Below are 15,966 nucleotides of genomic sequence, written 5' to 3' on the forward strand. Positions count from 1 at the left end.
GTCCCGTTTACAGTTAGCCATCATCATCATCAGCCGGGAAATACACACTGCACGGATACCCGCCGTCCCTCTAATGAGGCAGCCTAGTTCGTAACTAGTAATAAAAAGGCTAGAATGAACTAGTAAAGAAGACAAGGGACAAGGAAGTAACCAACAGGACAAGGCGCGGAACTTGAACTATTTTATTACAACGGTGAGTCACATTTTATACATTCATCGCAGTCACACTATAACCTAAAAAACGATCATCACATAACACTGGTGCGCAAGCGTGTACTGGACATTTCACGGGGAACGCACACACAAGCGGACGACAGGTGATGATCGCAGTCAAGTAACAATGGTAACGGAGGGATTGACACCGAGAAAAGAAGGTAGAACAGGACCCATTGAACTAGAAAGTAGCAAGTAATAATATATAGGCTATAGAGTGATTGCGACTAATGTATAAAATGTGACGCACCGTTATCATAAATTAGTTGAAGTTCCGCGCCTTGCCCTGTTAGGGTCTTCCTTGTCCCTTGTCTTTTTGCACGGTTTGATGATGCCCTCTAATGAGGTTTGCGGACACAATTGGCGTCCGCGACAGTTTGACAGTTATGTCACAAACCGCCGTCTTTATGGTGGGCAGAGGTGCGCGCCGCCACCGACTGGTGAAATAATGAAAATGTCTCATCGCGCCACGTGCCAGTGAGCTCTGGGGAGATTCAGTCTCTCGGGGTTCACTCTTGCAGTGAACCGCTCTCAAGATTTCAAAGCCCGCGATAAACTCGGCTAGTCAACTCGTATCCTGTCGCTACCGATCGACACTTCGACTACGGAACATCATCGGAACTTCAAAGCTGTGAGAGAACATATTGCCACAGTCTGGCTGTTGACTGAGGAATGCTTTCGCCCTTGTTTAAACGTTGATTCTATTCAACATTATCGCTGCATCCTGCGCGTAGCACTTTGTTTCTAATTACTCTATTTGAATACCTGTTTCTGGCAATACTTTATAGCTTTCTTTATCATTGAATTTTTTCATATTCTCCACTTTCATTCCCACCTTCCTCCCTTCCCTTACGGCGCGGTTCGGGTGTCCACAGAGCAAGTGTGACAGTTACTGCGCCTTTCCCTTCCTGTGAACCAATTTAACTTAACTTTAACTTAACTTATTTTGTTGTGTAGTTAACTGTGTCGTCTTTTATCGTGAACTTGTCGTTGTAGCTTTTGTAGTGGTCTGGTCATTATACAATGTCATTCTAACTACTCGACATAAATATGTATATGTTCGCCACAAAAGTGCCTCTTGTAAATTTATTTCTCAGTAACACGCCGACACACATGCTTTACGTGTTAACCGGCCTAACTATTAACTGTGACCGCAAACCTCATTAGAAGGACTGCGGGTAACCGTAAAGGGGATCCCTCGTCTCTGTCTACCGTAAAGGCGGATGTTTGTGACAGTTCTGGTAGGAGCAAATAGCGCATTAAAACACTGAAGCTTATTTTTGGGGGTGTACATTGTTAATAACGCTAGATTTATTGATGCATCTTTGTTACGGATAGAGAAACCATTCGTTCGTTTAAAATGGCAGACCACAGTGAAATCATTTATGGCATTGACATCTCATGAAAATGCGCTAAAATGTCTCTTAATGCGCGCTCAATGAACTAGAAGGGTCATCGAAAGCATGGAATGCTGCTATAAACCGAACATGGAACTCACCCCATTCATAGATCTCATGGCCAAAGTCAGGCTGCCGCAGAAGCTTTCGATGAGAGAGAGCAGATACATGCAGGAAAAGGCCTCGGAAGCTGATAAGAGCCTCGATGGATCGAAGAGGGCCAATGTCCCGTACATAATCATAGTTAGCTGTACGCGAATTCGTAGGAAGGAAGGCACATAAGTTATATTGTCTTAACACCTAGAGCCGTAAACTTTGGCACTGGCTTTTTTCATGCATTTAGGGTATACGATAACTTCTACCGCAAAAGTGCGTAGAAGTGAATGTTGCTACGAAGTGTGCACAGCACCAAAAAAATTGCGGTACATTCTAAATACAGTTAAAATTGCGTTACCGCGTTTCTTAAATATATTTACTTGAACTGTTGCAAGTGTTAAGCGGCTAAAAATCTCTATTGGCTGCTGAAACAAGCACGGATCCTTTTGTTTTTTTTTTTCGATATCCAGTAAAAATTTGGTTGTACTGACTTCTGCTTTTTTGACATATTCTTAAGAGGAGAACAAGTTATCACTTTGTCGACAGTCTCTAATTATGCTCTGAAAGTAGCTGTGAAAGCTCTTTAAGCCATAACTTCCTTCAGATGCTCTCCCAAGTGTGGTCTAAGATATTAGATAAGTGTCAGCTGTCTTAAGAGCTCATAGTATTTTTTACTTTATTATATTACTTCGCAAATCTCCTGCGGCGCATTGGCGCTGAAAGAGAATTGCTGCAATAACTTGGCACAGAGTATCTTACCAGAGAACTGATGGCGCTGTAAATGGCGTCGACTGCTCCGTTCGTGACGTTGATCTTGAGCACCTCCGTTAGTTCCCGCTCCCTGAGCCGCTTGATGATCTCCAGATGGCTCTGCTCCCATGCGTACATCTTCACCGTCCGAATAGAGCTGAGCAGGTCCATCATGCGCTTGACTCGTTCGTCCCGAAGTTTTATGCTGCGTTTCTGCAGCACACAGCCGTTAACAAATATCAATACGATGAAATTACATGCGCGCTATAAATAAGAGCTATTATTTCACATGCAGTGCATAATTTCGCCGCTTAGTTCACACTGGCTAGTTCGCCCTAATCCTTCGGGAGATGTGTGGCATGGCTGTTCCACCATGCACGCTGGCAACCACTTCCTGGAACATGCATAATCATCTAGGAGTTCTTGTGGCCATTACCTTCGGCGCCGTATGTTTCGTCGGCAAGTTGTTGACTCGCCCTTGAAAGCTCCCTCTTAAACTGGGGTACGACGGCGGCTTTTGGGCACAAGTAGCCCAGCACGCTTCTTGTAATACACCCTCATACAAAGAGTATTGGAGCAAGTGCCAGTCAAGCATGTCAACACAGCGAACACGAGCATGTGTTCTCCTGCAGATTTGTAAATACTCGAACCGTTTGCATAGAGTTACGCATTCTCGAGCCAGTAGGCTGCTACGTTCGCGTCTATGAACAGAATTATGGCTACGCGGAACGCCCCCTTCTATCCATGGTCGTTGCAGTGGCAGAAATGCAACTTATACGGTTAAAAAGGGACTTAAAATGAGTTAAAAAGAGTTACAAACAAGGTGAATTGGAAAGGCAGCATTGCCAGGTTCATCATGGGTATTGAAGCGAAAAAAGGACAAGGCATACTAGTATGATACGCACAATAAGCGCATGTGGTGCCTGCCTTCATGGCATGTGTGGATCTTTCTCGAGCGTTTCGTCGTTTTTGGGCTGCATATGCGCTATCTAACATGAACAAACACCAACATGGTCTACTTTTCGACCTGGTAATATTGTAAACTCTGCCGCAGGGGACTAGAAAATCTTTGTGTTATTGGCGACACCATTCGCAGTCTCGCTTAATTCCATGTTTTCCTCTAGCTGTTACATAATCGGCACAGGACTCGCACGACTGAGTGGTTTCCATGGAAAGCAGCGTGTACAGGCGGAAGTGAGGTTCGGAAGAGAAAAACTGCAACGTTGATCAAGAATGTGATTGTTACGAATTGACGTTCTCCATCACCTACAAATCCCTCCAGCCCTCCTAGACGTCTTCGCAGGTGGCTGTTCGAAAAATAAAGGCTCGCCCGGTGTCCTTCGCATCATTTGTATCACCACGAGATGGAAGCTGCTGTGGAATCCACGCGCTGTTATTTCGGTTTATTTTGTTTCTCCAGCTGACCGTGGACAGAATCTTAGCCGGAAGCTTTTGAAGCCCTTTCGCTTCCGATTATAGCCAGTCGCAGCGATGATGAACATATTAAGGCACAAAGGTAGACGCAAGTGAGTAAGGCTTGAGTGTAATGAAAATCTCGCTGCAATCGTGTCAGCGATGAGGCGCCCCCCTCCCGAAAAAAGGCGAAAAGCCGCGCTGCGCTCTGGTATTGCTTTGTTTTATCTTTTTTTCTCGGTCAGCGCAATCTTCTTTTGTTTTCTTTATCTACTTGCTCTACCCGTTTTCTTATTTCAGCTCATACCGGTTCTCTTACCTTTCTTGTCAGCGCAATAACTGAATGGAATGGACTTAATTCTCTCGCGTGAGCGTTCAAGGTGTGCTCTTCATGTATAACGGCTCATGCTATAAAGACGGCTTGTTCCTAACGAAAGACGCAGTACGTAGCCTGGCTATTTTTGTTTTTGAAAGTAGATGCGAGTGCTTTTCGCACTGCTGTAGGTATAGTCAGGATGATGATAATGGTGCAGTACTTGCGAAGCTGCATTGAAGGCTGACCTACCCTTCCCTAGCATCAAGAGACTTGCGTTCCAGCGCTAGTGCCAAAATGCAGAATAGAAGCAGGGACGCATAAACCGTATGAGAACACCTTAGACAGATATACGGTAAAAATGACTTCTAGCTGGTTCTTCGTATAAAGAGACCGAGCGCAAGTGACAGGCGCGTTCAGTTCATCATAACCATAAAAATAAATACACAAACATAAATGAGAGACCTGTCAAATCAAGGACAGCTTGTACTTTCTTCCTCTGCTCGCCCTGTCACACACCTAACAGCAATTGAATTTGCACGGCATGCGAGTTCTTGGATGTTGTTGCCGTAGTAGTGCCCTCCAAACTGCTTCAGTTGGCGGAAAAGAGCAATGTAATTCGGGAAGAAATCACATGAATCGACGAAAAACAGTAATCAAACATCAGCGTGGTATATATCACGCGGCGCAGAAATATACATAACAATTCTTATGATGGGAATTTGACATTGCTTTTATCCTTCTTAGGAATATACTGTGTTGTCTGACACCTATTTTTGTGTTTGCACTAGAAGTATCACTCCATTCATTCATTGTACACTACAGACAACTGTACCAGACAGCAACGGACACCTGCACAGAAATTACAAATGCACGTCGATATAGTAGTGTTTTCAACCCCCGGCGGTACCAAGTTGTACCAAGGATATTTCGGGACTGCAGTTGGCGCCTGCGATTATTATATGTATTCACTTGATTGGCGAGCATTGTTTTGGCTCAGCACATGCCTGTGACGAAAGAGGCGTTTACCTGGAAGGTGTAGAAAACTGCGACGAAGATCCAGAAACCCGCGAGGGCCACAACGAGCACCGATGCACAAGACAGTCCTGGACCAACCCCCACACGGACAGCGAGCATGTAGATGACGAGGGGCATGCTGATCATCCCGGGCAGTGGCGACAGCAACAGCTGACTGCTGAATGCGATTTGAGAGCAGTCGACTCCCATCACGGACACCACGTATCCCGAAGAGATGGAGGCCCGCGCTGAGGGAGAGTAACTGAGCACCTGTATGAAATGAGAGTGCGGGGCTCTCTAATACTCGTATACTAATTCCACGAAAGAACAGTTACACCTCACAGCTGTTAGTAACGTCAGATCCACCCATATCTTACAGACCATGGGAAACGAATGATAGCACAAAATGAACAAGGGCAAGTTTAAGTATACTGATTGACATTTCGGCACAATGACCTTGCATGGACCTAGCACGTGCACTTGTCGAAGCGTTGGCTAACGTACTGAGGAATCCCAACTGCTGCTATGCGCCTACTGAACGCAGATATGACAACTATCGCAGTCACATGATTCGGGATTGCGGTGCCATGTATTCCGACAGCCCGCGCTCTGCCCTTCGCGCATGTTTGATGATCAGTGCGCTAAAGATTATGGGACAATTATTTAGCATAATGCGACATTGGCTTAGAATTAGGGCTTCTCTTTACTTTAAATGAGTTCTATTTCTTATCTATAGTTTTCTTATTTCTTTGCAATGCATTTTCTTGTGCAAAGAGGTTCTTTGCTGAGCTTTGCTGCTCATTTTCTTCATTTTGGTTGGTTCTTTCATTTTAGACTTTGTTGAGTCATTATTATTTGTTGCAATTTTTGCTCAATCATTTTTTGCCGCTTTCATTTTTTCCTCGGTGATTCTTGGTAAATGCCAGAATTATTTATATATGGTGTTATTTTTTTAGAGGGAGAGGGGGCGGGTTCTGGCGACAGCCACATTCTTGCCTATTTGTCTTTTTCCTGGAGGGGATTATATTGGCTAGAAATAGGCTACAAGAGGACAAGAAAAGTTCCCTTGAAATATTTTTCACCTGCCAATCTGTCCTTGTGGCGAGTCTGCACACGGCGCTGAACGCGATCTTTTCTTCAAAATTTGGCTCGAAACGCTAGCGCACTAATGACAGGTATATGCTGCAGTCTAGAGTGAGCATTCACGTAATTTTAATTTTGAATTCCTTAAGGAAATACACTCCACTGTGGCGTCGCTTTTGTCAACATCGTCTTGCCCGTACAGCCGCTCACCGTGCATGCCAATAGGGCAAAAAATATTTACTAACTAAAGATTTTGTGTTTATTCCCTTAAGCACAATATGTTGTGCTTCAGACTGCGTATTACGTGCAATGTGCAATGCTGGATGTCTTCATGTACCAGAAGTAGAGGAGGTAAAGGTACGGTTCTTCTAGTGACTACTAAGAACTAAGCCACTTAACTTGCTCGCGGTAAACCATCAGTTTACCGGCCTATGGCGATTTTGATTCTGGGTGGTCATGATGTGCGTGCTACTTTATGCACACCACGTGCATTTCAGTATATTGTTTTCCTGATTAAAAGCTTCACATAAGATGCGCAACAAGTGGTAAATGTATAGATTTGTAATAAATCTTTAGACATCTTTCACACCTATAGCGTTTATCGCGAAAGCAAAGCTACTACATCATAGTGAAATGCAAAGTAAATGCCGTTTTCGGTTTACCTACGTTACTTTTATCAAGATTTGATATTGACAGAAATGCATTACAACATGAGTGCTGGATAAATTGGTACAGACGGAAGTTCCAAAGCTAAGCTTTCAGGGAAACCTTTAGTAACATTCTGCTTAATGCAAATGCGAAAAGTGGCAGAGCTACAACGTGATAATTCTTGTCACAATACGTCAAAAAAAAAAAAACAAACAGCAACGATGTTTCCTTGAAGAAAATATAACAGCACAGCATTGCGGTTATAATTTCGCAAATGAAATTTTTTTGATGCTATTAATGAAAAGTTCGGACAACTAAACTGCTTTAACGCTTGAAGGTAGTGAGTTGAAAGATGGTATTGCAGAAAGGAAAATAATTTGCTAGCAATAATTGGTGTTAACTTTTGGAAGCAACAATGTTCTGTTAAAATTTGGTCAGATAAGTTTCTGAGACAAACTGAGGAAACTGAATCAATACAGTGCCCTCATTACGAGCAGTGTAGTTTAGCAAAGCTAATTTTGACTGATGTGTAATAAATAAGAAAATAAATTTCTAGAAGCAGTAAATGACACAAAGGTAAGGATTAGAACTGGAAGATGCAGGAATACTGTCATTGTACTTTACCTTGCGCAAAATAGCACCCTGTGTTAACACCTGGACCCGCTCGGCAAACCGGAGATTAAGGTGGTTCGTATAGCAGGTCAAGGCGCCCTCTGCGATACATGTTATCGCGAAGAGGAATACCATTGATGATGTGTTATTTGCTCCCGAGATCAGTGTCCTGCGAAAAATGGATCATACCCGGATCTTCATTTTTTTACATCACAGATATGAGTGGGCTCTGGTAAAAAGAGAAATGATCTCACATGAGGTATATCAGGCGCCGTATACAAAATATACAGCATGAAACGCGAGTACTGAAGAGTTGTGAGCTCGTGCAGTTCCGTCGTCGCCTCTTGTGAGGTGTGTTTTGATGGCGCCTCTAAATAGTTACACGTAAAAGCTAGCATTTCGCCAAACAAGATGGTCCCTTAAGCTTAGTTATAGATCGTTGTTTTGTGACGTCACCGCTTGTAAGCTTCAATTCTTCCCTTTCTGTGCAGTACTTCGTCCAAACTACACACAGGGATATGCTCCTGCCAGACTCCAAACCTGACGTTCTTGCAGGAACCTTCCTATAGTGCCTTACGAGGGACCACAGTACGAAAAATTTCTCCGTAGGCTTAACGGAAGCAAAACAATCACGTGCTCAATATTGAGCGTTTGCTCTTTCCATCAGGCCTAATGCGACTGCTAGGCAAATACTTTTAAGAGGCTTTTCAGTCGAAAACCTGAGATACACTTCTGCGAGATTAATCTTGGGGAAGTCGGGCCTGTGCAATTTTTGTATAATTTGGAAGCATAATAGTTTGAGCAATTTTACTTCGCCGTTGTAATTCCTGTGTGTGACTACAAGCGCTTAGCGCGTGGGAACGCAAGCTACCGCCGCTCCAAGACCTTTAACATCTCCATAGAGTTTCGCACTTCTCCCTTGAGACGGTAGGCTATTGCCTCGATTGTGAATGAAGCTGCTTATGTAACACAATTCAACTAGCCATTGAAGAGGCAGCCTGCAGACTATCGTGCCAGTGTCCTTCAGAACTTCTGTGATTTCATATAAATCTGCTCGGTCTTTCTTAGGTTTAGTCTGAGGGCATAACCGGCTTGCCAAGCTCGTAGAAATTTAAATTTGCCATTGTCTCTTCAAGCAAGCACTTCCTGGAAACTCCCCCACATTGCAGGTGCAAAGCCCCTTGCATCGCGTAAACAATGCCATGCGTGGCAAGGATGCTTCATCAAACGCTCGCTGCCGTTTTGCATTTGTTCGCAAAACTCACCGTGCGTGCCGTACAGGTCATGGTAAAGGTTAAGGATGTTCTAAGGGGGCCATGAAATATTGGCTTAAAAAGTAAAGACGCTAGAAACGTTTCTTGACTGCGCTGAACTGTCACAGGCAGATTTTAAACAAGACACACTCTGAACCAGCGAGGCTTTAAAGGTTCATGGTGAAATGCGTGATACTTCAAACCATAAAATGGACTGGTGTCGGTCTGCGCAGCGTGCCATATGTCTTTCCCGAAATCTGTCCTGCTCATACTACTACCTATCCTCTTCACCGCGTTATGATGTAGTGCTTCTGTATAAAACCAGCGCTGTCTGTCTTTCTTTCTAATACATGCAGGTATGCAGAATGCACTGTAGATTGGTTGTCCATACTTTGTGTCTCTAAAGCAGATCGTGGACTTTTTGCAGAAAGTGCGGACTGCTAGCACGGTGCCGGCCGGGCAAGCACACACGTGTTTTGGCGCGTCGGTGGACATCAAAGATGACTGCACATTGGGGCCCCTTCGCTTCCAGTGGCACCTTGTATGGAGTGCATAGGATATATGTAATGGTGGTTCTCTGATTGGGGTGATTGATCGTGTGATTGATTGACTGGTTGATAGTAAGTAATGGCTAGTGATTACTGAATGAAATCGGTGTGGTGTACACAAATAATCTCGTGCACATGTTACTGAGTTTTAACATGTGCGATGTAACATGTTTCTGATACTTGTGCGACAGCGTCGTCTGGCATGGTAGCAGATACAGTAGTGAATGAAATCAGAGGTTTTCACAAATAATCTCATGCACATGTCTAAATTTCAACACGTGTGATGTAACCTGTTTCTAGTACTAGTGCGACAGCATCGTCTGGCATGGTAGCAGATACGGTAGTGAATGAAATCAGTGTGATTTCACAAATAATCTCGTGCACACGCCAGTGAGTTTGAACATGTGTGGTGTATCCTGTTTCTGGTATTAGTGCGACAGCATCGTCGTGCATACAGCAGTTATGGTAGTGAGTGAAATCAGTGTGATGTACACAAATAATCTCGTGCACATGCCACTGAATTTGAATATGTGTGATGTAAATTTCTGGTACTAGTGCGACAGCGTCGCCTAGCATAGTAGCAGATACGGTAGTGAATGAAATCTTAGGTGTTCACAAATAATCTCTTGCACTTGTCACTGAGTTTGAACATGTGTGATGTGACCTGTTTGTGGCACTATTACGACATCATCATCTGGCATAATAGCAGTAACGGTTGTGAGCGAAATTTGTGTGATGTACACAAATATTCTCGTGCACATTTTACACAGTTTGAACAACTGTAACGTAACCTATTTCTGGTACTAGTACGACAGCGTCGTCTGGCATGGTAGCAGATACGGTAGTGAATGAAATAAGAGGTGTTCACAAATAATCTCGTGCACATGCCACTGAGTTTGAGCATGTGTGATGTAACCTGTTTCAGGTACTGGTGCGACAGCGTCGTCTGGCATACTAGCAGTTCTGGTAGTGAGTGAAATCGGTGTGATGTACACAAATAATCTTGTGCACATTTTACACAGTTTGAACAAGTGGGATGTAACCTATTTCTGGTACTAGTACGACAGCGTTGTCTTGCATGGTAGCAGATACGGTAGTGAATGAAATCTGAGGTGTTCACAAATAATCTCGTGCACATGTCACTGAGTTTGAACATGTGTGACGTGACTGTTTCTGGCACTATTACGACAGCATCATCTGGCATAATAGCAGTGACGGTTGTGAGTGAAATCGGTGTGATGTACACAAATATTCTCGTGCACATTTTACACAGTTTGAACAAGTGTGATGCAACCTATTTCAGGTACTAGAGCGACAGCGTCGTCTGGCATACTAGCAGTTCCGGTAGTGAGTGAAATCAGTGTGATGTACACAAATAATCTCGTGCAAATTTTACACAGTTTGAACACGTTTGATGTAACCTATTTCTGGTACTAGTGTGACAGCGTCGTCTGGCATGGTAGCAGATACGGTAGTGAATGAAATCAGAGGTGTTCACAAACAATCTCGTGCGCATGCCACTGAGTTTGACCATATGTGATGTAACCTGTTTCTGGTACTAGTGCGACAGCGTCGTTTGGCATACTAGTGGTTACGGTAGTGAGTGAAATCAGTGTGATGTGCACAAATAATATTGTGCACATGTCACTTAATTTGAACACGTGTGATGTAACCTGTTTCTGGTACTAGTGCAATAGAGTCGTCTGAAATGGCAGCAGATGCGGTGATAGAGTGGGGGCTTTTTTTGAGAATGCGTCTTCTCATTGTGGTGGTGGTGACTTCATACGGCGCGAAGATCGCTCGGTACGAGGTAGCTGGACGGTTGAAATGATTGCGGTGTTCCGAACATTATAAATGAAAGCTGAAGCGTCCTCATGATTCCAAATTTTGTTTTGAAAAATGACACGCATATTAGAAACGGCAGGACTTCTGGCTGCCATATTGCTTGGTTCCTCATTGCGTGTACCATTTCAGTACTAATCATGAATTCGGGATGATACACGAAAGATTACATTCATGATTTGACGGATTTCAGTGAGCGCATTTTTAGGCCTCCAATATGTTAATAAAAAAAGTTGTCACATGAGTGCTCGTGACAGAAAGGTTGGTTTTATTTTCTTGCTTCAGTTGGTGAGCAAGATCAGTGCCCTTGATTGCACTTAATATTCTGCTCATGTTTCTGTCACATCGACCAAATAATCATTTCTAAACGTTATTTTCTTCGGCAAGGGTAATTTGCTACTGAAGCAATAAAGCTTCATGAACTAAGTTTTAAATATACACTTTACAAGGAACCAAAACATAAACTTACACGATAATGTAGGCCTAACTGTATGAATAACTTTTCATTACGCCATTTTGTAGAGCTGCTTAATATGTTAGACTTTATATAATAGCTTAGATAGCTGCAAGGGCACAACTTCTAAGAACTATTAGTGTTTTTCTCAGTTAGGTTTTTAGGCACATGTCGAGAAAAGAACTGCCCGAATATAGATAGTATGCGGCTATGCGGCGTGCGTTTCCTCGTCTTTCACGCCAAAGGCCACGTACCAATACTGTTCTGAAAGATTTAAAATAGGATTGAGGCAGGTGCCGATCCTTTTTTATAAATATTTCACTAGTACATCTACATCGTAGTGGTGTTCTACATCGCAGCTCCAGCGCTCACACTTAATACCCGGCCGACAACCTGTGTCCTGGTTTGCATGTACGGTTAGTAGCGTGGGAGCACGAGAACTCTATAACCTGACACCTGTGGCTTTGGTGAGATTAGCAGCCGGCGTATTTGTAGAGCCGCAAAAGTATGGTGAAAGCGGGACAAACTGTCGCTGACGCTAGTTCGCTATGGTGGAACTCAAACATTGCTGTGAGCTTCACCACATATCTTGCGTTTCTTTAAGGCGCTAAAGGTGATTTTTCTGCGTTGCATTTTCCAAATACCACATTTATTGAAGCTCTTGTTCGAAAAAAGTAGAGTACTTACTCTAGCACGAGAGCCCTGCCTATGATGACGAGGTAGTAGGCAAAACCGGAGGCTATAATCCACATGAGCTCGGGCCAAATGATGCACCAAAGGGCGAACAGGAGATGCCGTTTGCTTCTTGAGGGTGTTCTGCAATTGTTCCCATTAGCACTATAGTAATTTTTATTTAGAACACATCTAGGATACAGCGAAATATAATCCGTGTGCGAAGTTATTCGAACCAATGCATCAAAACAACCTTCGATGCCATATACCCGTACAAGTCATCGGACTGAGAGGGAGCCGCTCACCTACACAAGTTCCTATCATTTCAGACACCATTGAGCCCTCTGTGATCGGGCAGCGCAGGTGCGCAGGTGCGCAGTGGCGTGGTTTTGTCTTTTGGTTATTTCTTCCTTTCCTGTATTCATTACAATCTGAAGCACAGGACCGCGAAGAAGGTAATTGGCTACAAAAGGGTCGAACCGGCTACTTATTAAACCCGTATAGAACGTAATAAAACAGTCTCATGTCTGAAACAAGTTATTGAAAATTTTTAAGTATATATTCGTGCAAATAGCTTATTTAGCATATTAGGAAACATCCTAGGCTGTGCATTCCTCACAACGGCAAACAATAAGTTGTAGGCAGTCCATTGGTGAAACCAAACACTTTCTTTAAGCCCTGAACCATACGTAGAACATACTAGGAACACACGTGGATCGTACTTGCATGCCAAGAGCTGAGGCCCTAACTTTAATTTTGTTTTGCAGTGCAATAATAGGCACACGTTAGTTTTTTACTTAAAAGGCAATCGCTAAGCGATGCTGCCACCAATGAAACCATATCACCTATTCTAGGAGAGCAGGCAATTTTCCGTTTCTTTTCACGCTCGCACAAAATACTCGTGCCTAAAAACCTGAAGGGCCTCCTTTGTAATTTGATATGTTTTTACAAACTCTGTGATGCTCCGTCTCATGTGCTTCTTGCTAATCACAGCCGGAAATTACTAGGCAATGCTTCTCTGCAGTCTTGCCTCGTCCCTTCTTCATCTAGTGTGATCGCACTATGCTACTGTATGAAAGTACCTCGTCTTCGATCTTGCTATGTCGGTAGTCACATTGAAAAGTTTTATAGACTGAAGAGTTAAATTTGCTGCACATAACAGTGGTGCCAACGTTGAAATTGCAAGGTATATGTGTGTTTATTCACATGCCGTATAAGTCTCAAGGGGCATTGCATAGGGGTCGTATAGAAGCCATGAATAAGAAACAAAGATATACCCATAATAAAACAAGAAAAGGAGCAGAGGTTTTTGTAAATAAATTCACCGTTGCTCTTAATTGATGCAACGTCCAATGAACAACCAGATTGTTCGCTTTAATAAGATATTCGCACGCTGTTCTGAACTACACAATAAAACAAGCTGCAATTTATCCTGTTTTATCTCCGCTCTTCGTAGGCGGGAGAAAGAGACGAGTGGCAGGATAAACCGCTCGAAGGAAATGCACGCTCAACTTAGGGTCCTCATTTTTTTTCCCCGCCATCTACCAATGTGCTTACAAATGAAGACCAAAGAAAGCACTCTGAGAGGTGTTCGGTACAGGCCACGTCAGCTGTATTGAGAGAGGCCAGCGCAATGCTAGTAGTTCACTCACACTCTGAGCTTTCAGCTGGTGCTTGCATCTACACCCCTCTGTTCAACCTCAGTCAAACCTATAGTCCATTATTCTGCTTCTAAGTGTCCTATAGCCATCATTGCATGTTAACTTTTGCTAAAAATGTTTGCCCATACTGAATTTTAAACAACACTGTGACATGCACTTCTAATCTAGCCTAACACAGAAATTGTTTTTTTAGAGATGTACATAGCCGCACGAACGTTCGAGCACACGAAGCATACATTGAAAATTCACATACCCTTTTTTAACTATGGTGTATAACTTCACGACGGTTCTTGAGCACAAACTATGCAGGCTTGGCTTAACGAAACGATGAATTTCAGTTTTTGATTTGCTGATGATGTTCTTCAGGTTTCTGGAAAGCAGCAAGGTTGAAAGGGTGATGCTCAGCAATGTCAAGTTCATCACAGAAACCAACCTTTGACATTAGTTTTGATAAGCTAATTAATAACAGTACTAACAGCGCTAACAACAGAAGGCGGTCACCGTTGGCAACCAACACCGCGCAGGAGCGTGACCAACAAGGAAACAAAACATTCAGCTATTCTCGTTTCACCGCGTACTCATTCATGTTGGTAGCCAATCATTTACATTTGGCGTCTACTTTGACGATCGCTGGGGCAAATTGTACGTCGATATTTAAAAATGTTATTTAAAAAATGACACTATAAGTGTTTGTTGTGAAGCGCTTGGCAGGTGTTATGTGAGCTGATGTATCTTCCAGTGGTAAAATATTCAGTAGGAGTCTACGTGATGTTACTTGCGCTCCACTGTTCAAACTGTAGTCATTGAAAGGCACGCACGATACCCCGGCTGCTAAGGTTGCTCGCCCACAGACGGCGGAAGTGACCGGTGTAAAGTCTGCGTCGTCGTCAGCAACGGTGCATGCGAATTTTATTTTCGTTCTAATGTCATGCAGCTTGAGAGCTCCTTTACGCCTACAATATCTAGGCTGCCCTATTTCAACGACCGCAATATATAACCTCACGTACCAGCGTGTTGCGTGATCTAAACACGCGATTCGGAAACACTAGCTGACAGAGGGCCTGTTAGGGGTATGCCCAGCATTGCAACACACTAGTTTTAAACATGTAGACTTCGAAATGTCATTGCATAATTTCCCAATGTTTCTAAAAGCACATGTCAACTGTGAACGAATGGCCGCCTACATGAGTACACGATAAAGCGAGAAAGGTGTTCGGAAAATTTTGGTTGAATGTGATCTCTATGCATTGCTGTCCCGTTCACTGCCGGCCGCCAGGTGACTACCACGTGCGCGTATCGTGATATTTTAAAATGCAACTCCTTCGGAACGAGGTTTCATGTTTTTTGCAATCTTTTTTAGGGTGTACTGGGCTTTTCTTCATGAAGGGCTGAAATCGTACTAACACTGGGAAATAATAAAAATGCCTTTGAAGCTTTTAAGCACATGTATTCCTACGGGGCGCATTCCTACTTTGGACGCAGAAGCGGCCACCAGTGGCGCTGAACACAGCTCCCACGTAAACTCCCACGTTGCGCGCCTGACGGCGTGCACGGAACCTATAGCATAACCTTCGTGATCCGAGCAAAAACCGTGTTCAATGCACCATTGTTCACCTGAAATGTGTGCGACTGATGGCAATATCTGTACTTCGTGACATTTTCCTGAGTGTAAAAATTGATTTCTCATCCAAGAGGTGTCTTTGTCGTTATAATGCAGTAGGTTGTCTATGCAGGCCAACTAGACTCTGTTTAGTGTCTCATTTGAATTCTCTAAAATGAAATTCAGCCCTGTAGTTTGCTTTTAAAACCTGCTCCATTTTTATTGTTTGAATGCGCTTTTTCTGTCATACCATTCTAGCCCTAACACTATATTGTACTGTGCCGGGTCCAGATATGGGACGTAGTTTAAAGTAAATGAATCTCCCAACAAACGCTCTAATGATACAGAATTTCCCAGTGGCAAAGGGTTGCAATTCTAAACGCTCCCAGAATAG

At 43.4% G+C, this 15,966-nt stretch overlaps 1 protein-coding gene across 1 annotated transcript in view; it reads right to left on the reverse strand.

Annotated features, from left to right (window-relative positions):
- The window catches only part of LOC146178704 (multidrug resistance-associated protein 1-like), a 76,199-nt gene that overhangs the window by 48,924 nt on the left and 11,309 nt on the right, over nucleotides 1-15,966 (reverse strand). The window contains exons 6-11 of the mRNA XM_084580013.1: nucleotides 14,226-14,342; nucleotides 12,327-12,455; nucleotides 7,555-7,711; nucleotides 5,212-5,469; nucleotides 2,466-2,669; nucleotides 1,712-1,858 (exon numbers count right to left, since the gene is read on the reverse strand). Of these exons, the coding sequence (XP_084436139.1) occupies nucleotides 1,712-1,858; nucleotides 2,466-2,669; nucleotides 5,212-5,469; nucleotides 7,555-7,711; nucleotides 12,327-12,455; nucleotides 14,226-14,342 (1,012 nt within the window). The remainder of the gene's footprint in view (nucleotides 1-1,711; nucleotides 1,859-2,465; nucleotides 2,670-5,211; nucleotides 5,470-7,554; nucleotides 7,712-12,326; nucleotides 12,456-14,225; nucleotides 14,343-15,966) is intronic.

This window comes from Amblyomma maculatum, chromosome 9, assembly GCF_055883805.1.
Source record: "Amblyomma maculatum isolate TAMU_Amacu chromosome 9, ASM5588380v1, whole genome shotgun sequence".
In the NCBI taxonomy this organism is placed as follows: Eukaryota; Metazoa; Arthropoda; class Arachnida; order Ixodida; family Ixodidae; genus Amblyomma; species Amblyomma maculatum.